A 19,738-nucleotide genomic window follows, 5' to 3' on the forward strand; every position below is an offset into this window, starting at 1 on the left:
CCTTGATAGTATATTTAAAAGCAGAGGCATTACTTTGCCGACCAAGGTCCGTCTAGTCAAGGCAATGGTTTTTCCCGTGGTCATGTATGGATGTGAGAGTTGGACTGTGAAGAAAGCTGATCGCCGAAGAATCGATGCTTTTGAACTGTGGTGTTGGAGAAGACTCTTGGGAGTCCCTTATACTGCAAGGAGATCAAACCAGTCCATTCTAAAGGAGATCAATCCTGGATGTTCATTGGAGGGACTGATGCTGAAGCTGAAACTGCAATACTTTGGCCACCTCATGCGACGAGTTGACTCACTGGAAAAGACTCTGATGCTGGGAAAGGTTGGGGGCGGGAGGAGAAGGGGACGACGGAGAATGAGATGGCTGGATGGCATCACCGACTCTGTGGACATGACTTTGAGTGTACTCCGGGAGTTGGTGATGGACAGGGAGGCCTGGCATGCTGTGATTCATGGGGTCGCGGAGAGTCGGACACGACTGAGTGACTGAACTGAACTGAACTGAACAAAGAAAGTGTATTCGGGTGATGCAGCTGGCGCTCTCAGTTTCCTGCTGCTGTTGATCAGTCACTCAGTCGTGTCCAACTCTTTGTGACCACATGGACTGAAGCATGCTAGTCTTCCCTGTCTATCACCAACTCCCGGAGTTGGCTCAAACTCATGTCCATCGAGTCGGTGATGCCATCCAACCATCTCATCCTCTTTCGCCCCCTTCTCCTCCTGCCCTCAACCTTGCCCAGAATCAGGGTCTTTTCCAGTGAGTCAGCTCTTTGCATCACGTGGCCAAAAGTATTGCAGCTTCAGCTTCAGCATCCGTCCTTCCAATGAATATTCAGGGTTGATTCCCTTTAGGATTGACTAGTTTGATTTCCTTGTTGCCCAAGGGACTCTCAAGGGTCTTCTCCAGCACCACAATTTGAAAGAATCAATTCTTCAGCGCTCAACCTTCTTTATGGTTCAACTTTGACATTTGTATGACTGACAATTGGAAAATCATAGCTTTGACTATACAGATCTTTATTGGCAAAGTGATGTCTTTGCTTTTTAATGCTGTCTGGGTTTGTCATAGCTTTTCTTCCAAGGAGCAAACGTCTTTTAATTTCATGGCTGCAGTCACCATCTGCAGTGATCTTGGAGCCCAAGAAAATAAACTCCACTAATGTGTCCACTTTTTCCCTGTCTCTTTTCCATGAAGTGAGTTCTAGTCTAGCTCAAACGCTCCCCATGCACTTTAGGAAACACAACCATTTCTCCTCAACTTCCAATCGGCTTTGACAGACTTAGGATAGATCCAGTCAGACACTCTCTCCCTCCCTCCCTATTTCTATTTCCTTTTCTAATGGTGCCCACTGATTCAGCTTTTCTCTGAATCTCAACAACAGGATTTAAGAGACCCATGTCTTCGTGGCCCTTTTTACTCTGAGCTATTTAAATTCCTTAATTCTAACAGCCTTAGGAAAAAAGACCTTCTATAAGGGTTAATGCAGTTTACCAGGTTTCACTGCTTGTCTGCATGCAGGTTGGCATCCCAACCCCATGGTTTCTCAGTGGGACCTGGCCTTCCAGTTGATGGCATTTTCTCTCCTTAGCACCCACACAGGAGGGCTGAGCAGGATTCCTGCATTTCTGTCTCCTTCTATACTATACTCTGTCAATGCTCATCAGCTGTGTTTAGGCTGGGGATACATGTCAATCACAGTGACAATCAATTTTTTTAAATTTTAATTGCAGGCTAATTTCTCAGGCCAAAGAACTAAGCAGACATTTCTCCAAAGAAGACAATCAATTTTTAAGAAAATATCTCACAACCACCATGTTCTCAACAATAAGGGGGTTGGGAAATAATGCATGAGGGAGGTTTAAGGTAAGAAGGCACCTTAAAGTCAGAAAATATTTCCACATTTACTTCCCCCAACTTGCTTTCCATGTTTGTTTAAATTTGGTGATTTTTTTTGGCTCTGGTGTCCAAGGCCAAGGTAGTGTTTTCTTAGGTAAACCAGAGAAACTGCTTTTCCATAGAACTGTGCTTATCAATCAGGAATCTACCTGCCCTCCTGACTTCCCAGGTGCCAGTCTGGGGCACAAGCAGGATAAGCTGCCCAATGCTACCAAGTATGAGGGTCTTTCTGGCTGACCTCCGTGGCTGCCCCAGGGCCCAACTTCTAACTCTTACCCATCATTTGGCATCACTTTGACCCAGGCTATCTCAACAGGCCAGGAGCAAATTTTTGTCTAAGGAAGGACACAGAAAGTGGCAGATCACAAATATGAATTTTATGACGTGCTTTATGATTTCAAGCCATTTAAAGCCCTTTCTTTCCTCTGATCGTTCCATTAGTTTTTCCTTTAGAGAAGAAATCATTGTCCGCCTTATATTTCCCATTTGAAAATGAAATCACTCACAACATAATTGATTTGCCCAAGGTCCCATTGGAGACGGTAAAGCTGGGGTTTGGATCCAGTTTCCTCTGAGTCCAGTTTCGGTGACCTGTCCTAGAGGCACTGAATGCTGCTCCCTCACTTCTGAGCATGCTCTCTGCCTTGGGGGGAACAGGCCTATTCTTCTTGCTTTCCTTCTCCTCCCCATCTCAACAACTTCAGACCCGAGGAATAGCACAGAGGCGGTAGCTGACCGGGGAGTTGGTCAGGCTTGCTCTGAACTTTAGGCTCAGCTTCTCATTCTCTGGAGGTCTGAAGGTAAATTTTTGCAGAAGTGAAGTAAAGAAAATAAACAACTCCGTCCTGGCCAATTGTTCCCCAAGGCACATCCGCTTTCCTAAAAGACAAAAATATGACATGAGTTACCTGCTCAGGTGGTGACTGTGTCTTGCAAGGACTGAAATCTTGTACCACGTCTTAAAAAACCTGAGCAAAGTGAGAGCCTGATAGGCCCTGGCCTTTATGTAGTTGGCTTATTTCATGGCAACCAACTTGTAAACCTAAGCCCAGCTAAGTGAATCTATAATTGCACAGCTCAGTGCTTTCAGGGGTCAGGATGGTGAGGCACAGGGTGTAGGTGCAGGCTGTGGACAGAACAAGAGAGGGGCTGGGTTGACCTGCAAATGGCGTCTAGCCTAAAGTCTTTCAAAAATCCATTAGGAAATGATGATGACCAAAGCAGACAAAAAGCAAACTTCTGTTTTAATATTTTTCCATCATTGTATTAAAAAAAAAACAAAACGGTTGAGCAGTATAAGGAAGTGAACATCAGATCAAGGCTTCTCAAGTATGAGGCATCTTCTCTCTACGTCATGTTTCCCTTCATCATGACTGGGAATCTCCCTGCCAGGGCTCCCCGGGCAGGGCTGACCCCCTCTCATCCCACCTCTGCACCATCTCTTCCAGGCTTCCCCCAGCCCCACCCCTTCGTGATGCCCTCCTCCCCACTTGGTTTACAACACCCTACTCGGGTCTCCATTATCTCTCTTGTGGGTGTTTTAATAACTTACTTTCTCACTAATCAATACATGTTCACTGCAAAAATGAAAAAAAAAGTCTGAGAAGTATAAAGATATAAAAGATCTTTTAATCCCATAATCCAGACAAAACCTTTGTTAACATTTGATGTATTTCCTCACTGTCTTTGTAAAGATTCTCCTGCACACCCGTCACTGTGATTACTCTCTGTACTTAATTCTAGGCATTGCTATTGTTACTTTGGTTTTCCCCCATGTCATGAAATACTCTTCAAAAATAGTTATTGTATGTATGCCTCAGTTTTGTCCTCTGCCTGTAAGCCGTTGTTGAAAAATAAGATTAGAAAATGTCTGCAAATGTGTTTAATCAAAATATGCTTCAGAATTATGTCCTTTTTATATAATTTTGTGCCTGTGTGCCTGTGTTTCCCACTAGCAGTTTCTAATCATCTCTCTTCCCCTCTCTCCGATCTCTTTAACGCATCACTAATAGAACAATGAGGACATCAGTTAAAAATGCAGCAAATGAAGAAATTTGTTCAAATGGTACCAAACCAGCTGTATTGTAAATACTGCAAATTCTCCTCGAGTAATACAGATTTGTGACAAAAATGGACCCACAGAGTCAGGGTCAGGTTTACAGTGTTTGTTTCATCAGTAACCAGTTCTGGGCTATGAGTAAATATTCTCCCCAACCTAAACCATTTTCAGTTGTCAAACTTATGAAATAATCTCCTAACTACATTATGTGGCTGGACAAAGATATGAGTAATACAGGAGATACGAATTTGATTTTAAAATCATGAAAAGGAGGGCTACTTGATTCTACAAATTCATTCTGGACTACGGGAAATGTAGACCTTCTCCTTGGTGCTCCCACTAAATAACTAGATCAATCACCTCACCAGGAATGAGAGAATTGGTCTAGGGTTTCTAAAAAAAGGTCTTTCTCTTCTTGTCTCCTGTGATCCAGTGATTATTCTGAAAAATGAGGACTCAGCCGCTTGTCTTTCATGAAGATGTCTGCTGCTTTGCTGCATCAAGAGGGAAAAACTTAAATGAAGAACAAAACGAAAAAAAAATGTTTGCAACAATACCTTTGCCATCTGCCCTGACCGTGTGTGTGTGTCCTAATTCCACACGTGATCGCCTCTCCAAGAGAAGGGAGGGACCCTCCACATCCCATTCTTCAAGGAATCTTTCTTTACAAAGTGCTGGATCAAGAATGAGTCAAAGCAACTGTGCCCCAAATGGGAGTGTGGTGGGAGAAAAACCTAATAGCAGTGTTGACTTTTTGATTCAGAGCATTTCTCAGGTTTCTGTTTCCTACTCCATTTAGGTAGGCTGCATTCTGCCACAGCTGAGGAAAACCCCAAATTGCTTACCTTCTATGAATTTCATTCTTCTCAGGCAGAAAGAGTGATATTACCTGATTGCAACACTTGTTCCATTTTCCCCCTTTCCCAGTACCCACATCATCTGCAAAGTGATATCATAGCCCTTCCCACAAAAACTGTATTTTCCCCCTTTCCCTTGAACTGGGGCTCACAGTATGACCTGCATGGGCCCTGGAATGCAGTTGGAATGATGGTCGCCAGTTCCCAGCCTGGCCCTTAGGAGGCATGTGTGCTTTTCTCCCTCCTGGTCTTATCATCTGCACGTATACCAGCTGGGATTAGCTTGCTGGAGGAGGAAACTTGGAAAAGAGCCCCACTGACCCAGCCAAGGTAGTCCTAGATCAGTCTTCAGTCGTCTGACCTACACAGGCAAGAGAGCCCAGATAAGATCAGGCAAGCTCCCAGCTCAATTGGAGACTTCGGGCAACAATGCGTACTTAATGTTTTACATCACTGAGTTTACCACCTTTGTAATGCAGCAATATAACAATTGATACATATGACATGAACTTGGTGAATCTTAAAAAGGAGGGGCTTTTAAGTAAGTAAATGTGTTACATTCTAATTGTGTTAGGGAGCACACTACATTAGAACTTCATACATAACCAATGAGGACCTACTGTATAGCTCAGGGAAGTAAACCAATATTTTGTAGTAACTTGTAAGGGAAAAAAACTAAAACAACAACACACACATATATATATATTTATAAATATATATGTATAACTGAATCACTTTGCTCTTACTGAAAGTAACACAATATTGTAAATCGACTCTACAAAAAATTTTTTACAAAAACAACAAACGAAAGTTAGGCTGTTTTCTGCCAATTCCTTGGGCACATGACCTTGGGTAAGAAACAGCTTTCTCTAAATCCTAATTTCTTTACATTGGGAAAGGAAATACTGATGTCTTTCCTGTCAAACTGCTAATAACTGGATTGCTGTACATATTAAATAAAATAATTTCCTTGCAAATAAAATCTGTAATTAGAAGGGTGTGTTACAACTCTCACAACAACAACAAAAACTTAAGGAAGAATACTTATAACACTTAAAATAACTAAAACTTTGTAGTATAATAGGAAACCTGAAGCTCTTGTAGACAGGAAGACTAGAAGGTTTTCTTACATCTCATTTCTGCTTTCAGATTAGAAAGTGACTTGCCCAGTGTGAGCAAAGGTGGCACAGAACTGGACAGGAAAGACACAGAAGATCTAATCGAATGAGTTCAGATACACTCAGGACAGTGTCCTATAGCAGGAAAGCCTGGCCTTTGGATCATGCCTCAGTTCAGTTCAGTTCAGTCGCTCAGTCGTGTCCGACTCTCCGCGACCCCATGAATCACAGCACGCCAGGCCTCCCTGTCCATCACCAACTCCCGAAGTTCACTCAAACTCATGTCCACAGAGTCGGTGATGCCATCCAGCCATCTCATTCTCCGTCGTCCCCTTCTCCTCCCGCCCCCAACCTTTCCCAGCATCAGAGTCTTTTCCAGTGAGTCAACTCGTCGCATGAGGTGGCCAAAGTATTGCAGTTTCAGCTTTAGCATCAGTCCCTCCAATGAACATCCAGGATTGATCTCCTTTAGAATGGACTGGTTGGATCTCCTTGCAGTATAAGGGACTCTCAAGAGTCTTCTCCAACACCACAGTTCAAAAGCATCGATTCTTCGGCGGTCAGCCTTCTTCACAGTCCAACTCTCACATCCATACATGACCACGGGAAAAACCATTGCCTTGACTAGACGGACCTTGGTTGGCAAAGTAATGTCTCTGCTTTTTAATATACTATCAAGGTTGGTCATAACTTTCCTTCCAAGGAGCAAGCGTCTTTTAATTTCATGGCTGCAATCAGCATCTGCAGTGATTTTGGAGCCCAAAAAAACAAAGTCTGACACTGTTTCCACTGTTTTTCCATCTATTTCCCATGAAGTGATGGGACCAGATGCCATGATCTTTGTTTTCTGAATGTTGAGCTTCAAGCCAACCTTTTCACTCTCGTCTTTCACTTTCATCAAGAGGCTTTTGAGTTCCTCCTCACTTTCTGCCATAAGGGTAGTGTCATCTGCATATCTGAGGTTATTGATATTTCTCCCAGCAATCTTGATTCCAGCTTGTGCTTCTTCCAGCCCAGCGTTCCTCATGATGTACTCTGCATATAAGTTAAATAAGCAAGGTGACAATATACAACCTTGACGTACACCTTTTCCTATTTGGAACCAGTCATGCCTACACGGGGTCAAATTCCAGAGCCTTCCTCTCTGTGCCTTTGTGGCATGATCAGCAAAATGATACTGTCACATAAAATTAATCTGTATTTAATTTAACTGAATGATAAGAAAACTACTATGAATTTCAGAATGTCAACTCAGTGTAGCAATAGTTACTGTTTTAGGAGACAGTTAGGAAGAGGCACAGGCATTAGTGTTGATAAACCTGAACAGCTCTCCATCCTAGGACTGCCCCCATGACTTCTATGACAGTATATTCCATAGTTGACCCTGCTAAACTTCAGATACCTTCCTTAAACCCAAAGTGGTGATTCAAGTTTGAACCTTGGAAGGTTACAGGGGAACAAATGGTTCACGAGAGTTGCACGGTATTTTTGTCTACTGAATCATTTTTCATATCCTCAGGACTGAATACTTTACACATAACAGGTGCTCAGGAAACATTTATAGAATTAAGGATTTGGGAAATTATTCGAAACGATCTCAACAAAATACATAACTCATTATCTGGTACATACGAAGAAATTTGTTACTCATTTCACAGTTATGAGTAAAAACATTTGGAGCTTTTGGAGCTTTTGGAACTGGCTGCCTTGGAAACATGAGAGAGCGTTTCCCTGCATTCTCTTTCATACATGTCAGGTCGTGCACCATGTGAATGATGTAACTATACTTGTAAAGGATTATTAGAATTTAAAAAGGCAAAATTTAAAAAGACCTCTTCAGGAAGATCTTAAAGAGTAGAATCTCATCTACCTAAGTCCATGGCACCGAGTCCCTTGCCGATGCTCATAATGACAGACAAGCAGCTCCTTTACTGGCACTTCCCCCATGCCTTTCGTAGTAATTCACTTTACATTTTTGTGAGTGGGAAGCCCTAAAAAGATCTTGGAACACTTAAAACTCTACTCAGATGGTAAGGTTCCAACCTTCTTTATGGGCAACAGGAGGAGGCTAAGCTTCTGTCCCCAGTGTTGGCAGGGACAAAACAATGTGAAGCTGAAATCTCCATCAGAGTCAAGCCAGGGCTTAGGAAGTAAAAGCAAGAGTCCTGGGGATGCTCAGCCCAGGGAATCTTGAGGTGCAACCACAGCCAGAGTGAGTTATCCTGGGCAGGGCTATCTGCAGACGTTCCAACTAAAGCAAAGCATCACAAGGAGAAGAGTAGGCAAGGGCAGAGAGAGGAATCCTGGATTCCCACACACAAATTTCTTACTACTCACCTATTGAGAAAGGCAGAAAGGATTCCCTTTTCTTAATCTGTCCATTTTCCAGAAAATGCTCTGGATTGAACGTATCAGGGGTGGCCCACTCTGCAGGGTCCCTGTGAAGTGCAGTCAGGTTGGTCAGGACCAGGGATCCCTGGAGAAAGCAGAAGACTCTCAGGCAAGACTTGACCCACACAACATACATGTACAGAGGGGCGGCAGTCCTCTGGCTCGCCCACACCTGGGCTGACAGCACCCTGAACTCCCTCAGCCTCACCAACCCACCAACTTCTCAACCCAGTCCCTAGCACTGTTTTTTTTTTTTTGCCATGGGACAGCTTACACTGATGGACTGGAATTGTCTGCTGGGAATTTATCAGGGAAGTGTGACTGTTCTTAGTGCAGAATGGATCTCTGCAGGGACTTGTCAGTGTAGAACTTGGGAGGGAACACATATGCATCAATGTACATGTATGAAACATATATGAATAATGTGACAGTGGACAGGCAGTTCTAGATCAAAATTGACCCAGCTGCTTACTCAAGTGGTAACTATGGCAGTTTGTCCAACATGAAAAATGTCTCATTCATCTAAGTTTCTCACATTCTCTTCCCTCCATTATATAGTAAATTCCACAGAAAGTTTGATAATAGAATAAGGTCACCAAGTGGAAGAAACCACTTCCTGGTATGCAGCAAGAAACTCAGGAGTCCTCCTTAATGCTTCCTTTTCCCTCATTTTGCCTTCATCCAGCCCTTCACTGGGCTGGGCAACTTCACCTGAGTTTTCTCTTGATTCTATCACCTCCATTTTAGGTTCATCACTGCCTGGTCCAAGTTACTACCTTGGTTTCCGACACTCCTACATTAGTCCTAACTACATCCATATCCTTTCTTTCCCCTTCAATGTGCTGGACACATTGAAAGCTGAGTTAGCTTTGGACATGACTTAATTATGTCACTCCTATCCACCCACCATATTTGGACCTCAATAGATGGTGATTGCAGCCATGAAATTAAAAGACGCTTACTCCTTGGAAGGAAAGTTATGACCAACCTAGACAGCATATTGAAAAGCAGAGACATTACTTTGCCAACCAAGGTCCGTCTAGTCAAGGCAATGTTTTTTCCCGTGGTCATGTATGGATGTGAGAGTTGGACTGTGAAGAAAGCTGAGCGCCGAAAAATTGATGCTTTTGAACTGTGGTGCTGGAGAAGACTCTTGAGAGTCCCTTGGACTGCAAGGAGATCCAACCAGTCCATTCCAAAGGAGATCAATCCTGGGTGTTCATTGGAAAGACTGATGCTAAAGCTGAAGCTCCAATAGTTTGGCCACATCATGAGAAGAGTTGACTCACTGGAAAAGACTCTGATGCTGGGAGGGATTGGGGGCAGGAGGAGACGGGGACGACAGAGAATGAGATGGCTGGATGGCATCACCGACTCGATGGACATGAGTTTGAATGAACTCTGGGAGCTGGTGATGAACAAGGAGGCCTGGCGTGATTCTGGGGTTGCAAAGAGTCAGACACGACTGAGCGACTGAACTGAACTGAACTGAACTGAGATACCCCTTAATGACTTCCATCTCTCTTAGATTATAGGCACATCACCTGCCCACTCTGAGTCATCATCCTTCTGCCTGCATGCTTACTACATCAAGTCTCTTTCAGTTTCTCAATTTGTCATTTGTTCCCAATTATTTTCCAGGCCGCTTTGCATGGCAACCTCTGGGCACCCTCATGCCAATGAGTATCTGCTGGAGCTGCTGCTCTAAGTGTCTTTGTTCCTGCTGTGAATTGTGCTGCCCCTGCCTCTAAAGGTGACCCTCCAACACTAGTGACCCTCCAACACTAGTGACCTCTTATGAGGTCACTGCTTTACTTGCCTGTGTTGGTGTGCACACAGTCCACAGTCTTGTGTGTGCCCTCCAAGACTGTCCTTTTTCTTTCCAGCCCTGTGGAATTTCTGAGATAAGAATCTGCTGGAATGCCTGCCTTGGGGCTCACGATTTTCATTACTGTGGCAGAACTTCTGTAGTATCATTGTTTTCCAGTTGGCAGGTTGCACACCTGACAAGTAGGCTTCCCTGGTGGCTCAGACTGTAAAGAATCCACCTGCAATGTGGGAGACCTGGGTTTGATCCCTGGATTGAAAAGATCCCCTGGAGGAGGGCATGGGAGCCCACTCCAGTATTCTTGCCTGGAGAATCCCCATTGACAGAGGTCCCTGGCGGGTTACAGTCTTTGGGGTCACAAAGAGTGGACAGGATTGAGCGACTAAGCACAGCACCTGGTGGGTATGGGAGTTGATTCTGTTGCAGTTCCACCTCTCCTGATATCTTATGGTGGCTTCTTCTTTGTCTTTGGATTTAGGGTATCTTTTAAAAATTTTATTTATTTTTAATTTAAGGATAATTGCTTTACAATATTGTGCTGGGTTTCTGCTGTACCTCAACATGTATCAGCTATAGGTATACATAAGCCCCTGCCCTCTTGATCCTCCCTCCCACCCCACCCTACCCCTCTGTGTTGTTATAGAGCACCAGTTTGAGCTCCCTGAATCATATGGCAAATTCCCACTGGCTATGTATTTAGGGTGTCTTTTTTAAATATATATATACATTTATTTAATTTAATTGGAGGCTAATAACTTTACAATATTGCAGTGGTTTTGTCATACATTGACATGAATCTGCCCTGGGTGTACATGTGTTCCCTATCCTGAACCCCCCTCCTACCTCCCTCCCCATCCCATCCCTCTGGGTCATCCCAGTACACCAGCCCCGAGCACCCTGCTTCATGCATTGCACCTGGACTGGCGATTCGTTTCACATATAATATTTTACAAGTTTCAATGCCATTCTCCCAAATCATCTGACCCTCGCCCTCTCCCACAGAGTCCAAAAGACTGTTCTACACATCTGTGTCTCTTTTGCTGTCTCACATATAGGGTTTTCATTACCATCTTTCTAAATTCCATATATATGCTTTAGTATACTGTATTGGTGTTTTTCTGTCTGGCTTACTTCACTCTGTATAACAGGCTCCAGTTTCATCCATCTCATTAGAACTGATTCAAATGTATTCTTTTGAATGGCTGAGTAGATCCAACCAGTCCATTCTAAAGGAGATCAATCCTGGGTGTTCATTGGAAGGACTGATGCTAAAGCTGAAACTGCAATACTTTGGCCACCTCATGTGACGAGTTGACTCACTGGAAAAGACTCTGATGCTAGGAAACGTTGGGGGTGGGAGGAGAAGGGGACGACCGAGAATGAGATGGCTGGATGGCATCACTGACTCTGTGGACATGAGTTTGAGTGTACTCCGGGAGTTGGTGATGGACAGGGAGGCCTGGCGTGCTGTGATTCATGGGGTCGCGAAGAGTCAGACACAACTGAGCGACTGAACTGAACTGAACTGAATACTCCATTGTGTTTATGTACACAGCCTTCTTATCCAAACACTTGAAAAGATGCTCAACATCACTCATTATAAGAGAAATGCAAGTCAAAACCACAATGAGGTACCATTTCAAGCCAGTCAGAATGGCTGCTATCCAAAAGTCTACAAGCAATAAAAGCTGGAGAGGGTGTGGAGAAAAGGGAACCCTCTTACACTGTTGGTGGGAATGCAAACTAGTACAGTCACAATGGAGAACAGTGTGGAGATTCCTTAAAAAACTGGAATTAGGATGTCTTTTTTGATTAAGTTTCACCAGTTTTGTTAATGGTTATTCAGCAGATCCTTGGAGAAGGAAATGGCAATCCACTGCAGTAATCTTGCCTAGAATATCCCATGGACAGAAAAGCCTAGTGGGGTACAGTCCATGGGGTCTTAGAGAGTCGGACATGACTTAGCAACTGAGCACCCAGTAGAAAATTGTGATTTTTGTGTTTACATAAGAAGAGTTAAGTTGATGTCCTTCTATTTCATCATCCTGAACTAATCAACCAGGCCAGCTTTGTGGGACCTAAATCTTATATGACTTGAGGATCACTTTCATTGTATATACTTGGTCAGGTACCTGGCTTTCCTCAGCATCCATTACCTCATTTTCTTTTCTCTTGTTTTTAGTCAGTTTCACTTGCTAAAGAGTGTTTCATCCTGAAGCCTGGCAACCGTATTTCAGAACTCCCATATTGGGGCTGTGTGGAGAAGCATTGCACATGACATGCTCTAGTTTGCATTCCCACCAACAGTGTAAGAGGGTTCCCTTGCCTCCACACCCACCCTCTCCAGCATTTACTGTTTATCGACTTTTTAATGGTGGCCATTCTGACAGGTATGAGATGATACCTCACTGTGGTTTTGATCTGCTGCTGCTGCTAAGTCGCTTCAGTCGTGTCCGACTCTGTGCGACCCCATAGACGGCAGCCCACCAGGCTCCCCCGTCCCTGGGATTCTCCAGGCAAGAACACTGGAGTGGGTTGCCATTTCCTTCTCCAATGCGTGAAAGTGAAGTCGCTCAGTTGTGTCCAACTAGTAGCGACCCCACCAGGCTCCTCCATCCATGTGATTTTCTAGGCAAGAGTATCGGAGTGGCTTGCCATTGCCTCTAAAAATGAGTGATGTTGAGCATCTTTTCATGTGTTTGTTAGCCATCTGTGTGTCTTCTTTGGAGAAATGTCTGTTTAGTTCTTTGGCCCACTTTTGGATTGCGTTGTTTGTTTCTCTGGTATTGAGCTACATGAGATGCTTGTATGTTTTGGAGATTAATTCTTTGTCAGTTGTATCATTTGCTATTATTTCCCCCCATTCTGAAGGCTGCCTTATTAACCTTGCTTATAGTTTCCTTCATTGTGCAAAAGCTTTTAACTTTACTTAATAAACAAAAGTCCCATTTGTTTATTTTTGTTTTTATTTCCATTACTCTGGGAAGTGGGTCATAGAGGATCTTGCTGTGATTTACGTGATAGAGTGTTCCGCTTACGTTTTCCTGTAAGAGTTTTATAGTTTCTTGTCTTACATTTAGATCTTTAATTCATTTTGAGTTTATTTTTCTGTATGGTGTTAGAAAGTGTTCTAGTTTCATTCTTTTACAGGTGGTTGATCAGTTTTCCCAGCACCATCTGTTAAAGAGATAGTCTTTTCTCCATTGTATATTTTTGCCTTCTAAAAGATAAGGGACCCATGGATTTATCTCTGGGCTTTTTATTTTGTTCCATTGATCTATACTTCTGTCTTTGTGCCAGTACCATACTGTCTTGATGACTGTAGCTTGGTAGTATAGGCTGAAGTCAGGGAAGTTGATTCCTCCAGTTCCATTCTGCCATATGACCCAGCAATCCCACTGCTGGGCATACACACAGAGGAAACCAGAATTGAAAGAGACACATTTACTCCAATGTTCACTTCAGCATTGTTTACAACAGCTAGGACATGGAAGCAACCTAGATGTCCATTGTCAGACGAATGGATAAGAAAGTTGTGGTACTATACACAATGGGCTATTACTCAGCTATAAAGAAGAACACATTTGAGTCAGTTCTAATGAGATAGATGGAACTGGAGCCTATTATACAAAGTGAAGTAAGTCAGAAAGAAACATCAATACAGTATGTAAATTTAGAAAGATGGTAATGACGATCCTATATGCAAGGCAACAAAAGAGACACAGACGTAAAGAACAGATTATTGAACTCAGTGGGAGAAGGTGAAGGTGGGAAGATATGATAGAACAGCGTTGAAACATGTATATTATCATATGTAAAACGGATGACCAGTGCAAGTTCGATGCATGAAGCAGGACATTCAAAGCTGGTGCCCTGGGACAACCCTGAGGATTGGGGTGGGGAAGGAAGTGGGAGGGGGGTTCAGGATATGGTGACACAGGTGCAGCTGTGGCTGATTCATGTTGATGTATGGCAAAAACGACCACAATATTGTAATTTTCTTCAAATTAAAATAAATAAAATAAAAATCAGATTTAGTTGGTTCGTTGGGTCTCATAGAACATTACATCAGACAAAATCTGTTGGAATGAATCTTTTGAGTTATGATAGTTCTTTGCAGTTAAATATATTGCTGTGAATATGCAAAGATCACCTGTGAAAACCTTTAGACCTCATATTTCACACACAAGATGGTCAGTCAACAAGAAAACCGAAAACGCAGTTGCTGCAGGAATAGCTGCATTTACAGGCTCTGTAGGGACAGAGACCAAGGAGAGTCCACGGGAGAAGCTCCTGTGCTTTTCCCTTGAGATCAACCCCAGGCTCCACATACAGAGGGACTCAGACCAACTGCAATCCATCTACAGAGATGGACCAAGGTGGTGAGAAAGCAGACTGTGAATGTGCAGTGTGCAGAGAGGGCACTAGGGGGCACATCAGAGCTATCTGCTGAGATCCTAAGAGAGCAGGGCAGAGAGAGAGCAGAATTTCCTCTGTGATCTCAGGGAATTTAAGAGAACCATTGAGAACAATTGCAGCGAGACTCTTCTAAAGTCAAAGTAAAGCAACTCTTACAGAGAGAGCATGGTGTAGACAACAAGGATGAGCCTGGGACTCAGAACAAGTCTGTTTCTGGAACCCAACTCTTGCCACTTTGTAACGGAGAATTCTTAAACAAGATTAATCACTCTCTGAGCCTGGGTTTAAAATTCGTAAAATGAGGATAGCAGAATTATTCTGAGGACTGAATCAGACATTTTGTAAGAATCTATATAGTCCCGACTGCTTTAGGAACCAAGGAAGCATTGGTTTCCTTCTCCTCTTTTCTGTTATTTAATACTGCACAGGCTTGGATTCTTTTCCCTTTTGAGGTAGTCCCATCAAGGGGCTCTAAGTTAACGCTTGAAACAATACCTGTGGTGATATTATGTTAGAAACAGCAGTAATAATGTGATTTTGGTTCAAGTGGTCCCACACGTCCCTCATAAGTCAACATTTTCTGCCCCCAGGATTAAGAAGCAGAATTTTCCAGTGTAAGTCTGGCAGGTCACTATCCTGTGAGAAGCTCTCCCAAGGCAAACAAAAGGACCTCCTAGCAAAGTCTGACTTAGAATTGCTGCAACTGTATCCCCAGAGATATTTACAAGGCACATTATGGAGTAAGAACACTGAGCAATCTCATAGCAAAGAAAAGCCAGTCTTAATATAAACACATTTACCTAGGAATCCCCTTTCTCCTCCAGAACACATTTACATATATTTGAACTAATCTTCTAAAGATCCCAAATGAAAGAAAAAATCTAGTATTCCATCCGCAAAAATACCTCTCCCGATAAGTGTTTCCTTAAGAGAAGAAAACATGTCACTTTTCAGTTGAGATTCACACCATTTAAAAACATAAGCTTGGGGGGCTGTCCTAAGATGGTGGAGGAATAGGACGGGGAGACCACTTTCTCCCCCACAAATTCATCAAAAGAACATTTGAACGCTGAGTAAATTCCACAAAACTTCAGAATGCCGGCAGAGGACATCAGGCACCCAGAAAAGCATCCCATTGTCTTCGAAAGGAGGTAGGAAAAAATATAAAAAATAAAAAGAGAGACAAAAGAGGTAGGGACAGAGATCCGTCCCAGGAAGGGAGTCCTAAAAACGAGAAAAGTTTCCAAACACCAGGAAACATTCTCACTGGCGAGTCTGTGGCAAGCCTTGGAATCTCAGAGGGCAACATAACCGGGAGGAAAAATAAATAAGTAAATAAAACCCACCTGATTACGTGCCCAATAGTAACTCCCAACGGAGAAGCAGGAAAAACACCTGCATCCACCACTAGCAAGTGGGGGCTGGGCTGGGAGGCGTGTGCTGCATTACTTAGAGTAAGGATGGGCCTGAATACCCCGAGGGCAATCTGAGGGATTTAACTTGAGATAGCAAAGCAGACTGTGGGATAGCTACCCAGTGAAAAGGTGAAAAGCCCTAACCTGAAGCTAAAGCTGAAACTCCAATACTTTGGCCACCTAATGTGACAAGTTGACTCACTGGAAAAGAATCTGATGCTGGGAGGGACTGGGGGTGGGAGGAGACGGGGATGACAGAGAATGAGATGGCTGGATGGCATCACTGACTCTATGGACATGAGTTTGAGTGAACTCCGGGTGTTGGTGATGGACAGGGAGTTCTGGCATGCTCTGATTCATGGGGTCGCAAAGAGTCGGACACGACTGAGCGACTGAACTGAACTGAACTGAACTGAAGACACCACCAGGCCCACTCACAGAACAAAGGACTGAGCAGAGCTAGCCAGCTTGCAGACTGGCCCATTCCCCGCTGGGAGGGTAGCCAGAGCCAGAAGGGGGCAATCGCGGCCCCAGAGAGGCATCATCTACCAAACTGCAAGCAGGCTTCGTTGCTAACCATAGACTTCTTGGGATTCTGGACAGTTGACGTCCACCTAAGAAGGTGCGCCAGTTGTTAAACCAGAAAACTGAGCGGCAGGGATGGGAGAGGCAATAAGTCGCAGCGACCGCGCTCGCCAAACACCTGGTCACCTGAGCTGCTCGGACAGGGGAAGGGCACAAAATGCAGGCCCAACCAAGTCTGCACCTTTGTGGAGTACCCGAGTACCTGAACCTGAGCGGCTTAGACTTGGGAAGTGCATACATCCCAGAGCCAGCCTCAGACAGTTCCTGGCAGAGCAACCTACAGCCTAAGCAGTAGAGACTGGGAAAGCACACATGCCGTGAACGGGGGCAAACCCAGTGTGGCCAAGACACTGCGAGCACTCCCCACAGACGCCAGTGTTATTTGTTTGTAGCGTTCCTCCCTCCCCACAGCACGACTGAACAAGAGAACCTAAAAAAGTGTCCACCACCGCCCCATTGTGTCAGGGTGGAAATTAGACACTGGAGAGACCAGCAAACAGAAGAAACTAAAACAGAGGGAACGGCTTTCAAAGTGACAGATGGAGAAGTCTTGAGGCTACTTTAAGAATAAGACTGAAAACCAGAGGCAGGAGGCTTAAGTCCAAATCCTGAGAACACTAGAGAACTCCGGACTCCAGGGAACATTAACCGACAGAAGTTCATCAAATGCCTCCATACCTACACTGAAACCAAGCACCACAGAAGGGTCAACAAGTTCCAGAGCAAGACATACCATGGACAACAACACAGCAGCAACACAGGAACACAGCCCTGAGCTTCAATATACAGGCTGCCCAAAGTCACTCCAAACCCACTGACATCTCATAACTCATTACTGGACACTTCATTGCACTCCAGAGAGAAGAAATCCAGCTTCACCCACCAGAACACTGACACAACCTTCCCTAACCAGGAAACCTTGAAAAGCCACCCGTCCAACCCCACGCACAGTGAAGAAACTCCACAATAAAGAGAACTCCACAAACTGCCAGAATATGGAAAGGCCACCCCAAACACAGCAATATAAGCAAGATGAAGAGGCAGAGAAATACCCAGCAGGTAAAGGAACAGGATAAATGCCCATCAAACCAAACAAAAGAGGAAGACATAGGGAATCTACCTGATAAAGAATTCTGAATAATGATAGTGAAAATGATCCAAACTCTTGAAAAAAAATGGAGTTACAGATAAATAACCTGGAGACAAGGATTGAGAAGATGGAAGAAAGGTTTAACAAGGACCTAGATGAAATAAAAAAGAGTCAGTATACAATGAATAATGCAATAAATGAGATCAAAAACACTCTGGAGGGAACAAACAGTAGAATAACAGAGGCAGAAGATAGGATAAGTGAGGTAGAAGACAGAAGGGTAGAAATAAATGAAACAGAGTGGAAAAAAGAAAAAAGAGTTAAAAGAAATGAGGACAATCTCAGAGACCTCTGGGACAATGTTAAATTCCCCAACATACGAATCATAGGAGTCCCAGAAGAAGAAGACAAAAAGAAAGACCATGAGAAAATACTTGAGGAGATAATAGTTGAAAACTTCCCTAAAGTGGAGACAGAAGTAATCACCCAAGTCAAAGAAACCCAGAGAGTCCCCAACAGGATAAACCCAAGGAGAAATACCCCAAGGCACATATTAATCAAATTAACAAAGATCAAACACAAAGAACAAATATTAAAAGTAGCAAGGGAAAAACAACAAATAACATGCAAGGGGATTCCTGTAAGGATAACAGCTGATCTTTCAATAGAAACTCTTCAGGCCAGGAGGGAATGGCAGGGCATACTTAAAGTGTTGAAAGAAAATAACCTACAGCCCAGATTACTGTACCCAGCAAGGATCTCATTCAAATATGAAGGAGAAATCAAAAGCTTTACAGACAAGCAAAAGCTCAGAGAATTCAGCATCACCAAACTAGCTCTCCAACAAATGCTAAATGACCTTCTCTAGACAGGAAACACAGAAAGGGTGTATACACTCGAAACCCAAACAATAAAGTATGATCCCCATGGCAATGGGATTATACTTATCAATAATCACCTTAAACGTAAATGGGTTGAATGCCCCAACCAAAAGACCAAGACTGGCTGAATGGATACAAAAACAAGACCCCTATATTTGTTGCTACAAGAGACCCACCTCGAAATGAGGGACACATACAGACTGAGTGAAGGGCTGGAAAAATATATTCCATGCAAACAGAGACCAAAAGAAAGCAGGAGTAGCAATATTCATATCAAATATAATAGATTTTAAAACAAAGGCTGTGTAAAGAGACAAACAAGGACACTACATAATGATCAAAGGATCAATATAAGAAGAAGATATAACAATGATAAATATATATGCACCCAACATCGAGCTCTGCAATATGTAAGACAAATACTAACAAGTACGAAAGGGGAAATTAACAATAACACAATAATAGTTGGATACTTTAATACCCCACTCACACCTATGGATAGATCAACTAAACAGAAAATTAACAAGGAAAGACAAACGTTAAATGATACAGTAGACCAGTTAGACCTAATTGATATCTACAGGACATTTCACCCCAAAACAATGAATTTCACCTTTTTCTCAAACACACACGGAACGTTCTCCAAGATAGATCATATCCTGAGCCATAAATCTAGCCTCGGTAAATTAAAAAAATTGAAATCATTCCAATCATCTTTTCTGACCACAATGCAGTAAGACTAGATCTCAATTACAGGAGAGAAACTATTAAAAATCCCAACATATGGAGGCTGAATGACAGGCTGCTGAATGACCAACAAATCATAGAAGAAATCAAAAAAGAAAAAAAAATGCATAGAAACAAATGAAAATGAAAACACAACAACCCAAAACCTGTGGGACACTGTCAAAGCAGTGCTAAGGGGAAGGTTCATAGGAATACAGGCATACCTCAAGAAACAAGAAAAACGTCAACTAAATAACTCTACACCTCAAGCAACTAGAAAAGGAAGAAATGAAGAACCCCAGGGTTAGTAGAAGGAAAGAAATCTTAAAAATTAGGGCAGAAATAAATGCAGAAGAAACAAAAGAGACCATAGCAAAAATCAACAAAACCAAAAGCTGGTTCTTTGAGAGGGTAAATAAAATTGACAAACCATCAGCCAGATTCATCAAGTAATAAAGGGAGAAAA

At 43.2% G+C, this 19,738-nt stretch overlaps 1 protein-coding gene across 1 annotated transcript in view; it reads right to left on the reverse strand.

The window, feature by feature from the left end:
* Window positions 1–1,516: 1,516 nt before the first annotated feature.
* Window positions 1,517–19,738, reverse strand: part of LOC129541372 (cytochrome P450 2J2-like) — a 46,449-nt gene continuing 28,227 nt past the window's right edge. The window contains exons 8-9 of the mRNA XM_088835341.1: window positions 8,275–8,413; window positions 1,517–2,782 (exon numbers count right to left, since the gene is read on the reverse strand). Of these exons, the coding sequence (XP_088691467.1) occupies window positions 2,604–2,782; window positions 8,275–8,413 (318 nt within the window). The 3' untranslated portion in view covers window positions 1,517–2,603. The remainder of the gene's footprint in view (window positions 2,783–8,274; window positions 8,414–19,738) is intronic.

This window comes from Moschus berezovskii, chromosome 4, assembly GCF_049115385.1.
Source record: "Moschus berezovskii isolate FMDL1 chromosome 4, NW_MosBer_1.0, whole genome shotgun sequence".
Classification (NCBI taxonomy): Eukaryota; Metazoa; Chordata; class Mammalia; order Artiodactyla; family Moschidae; genus Moschus; species Moschus berezovskii.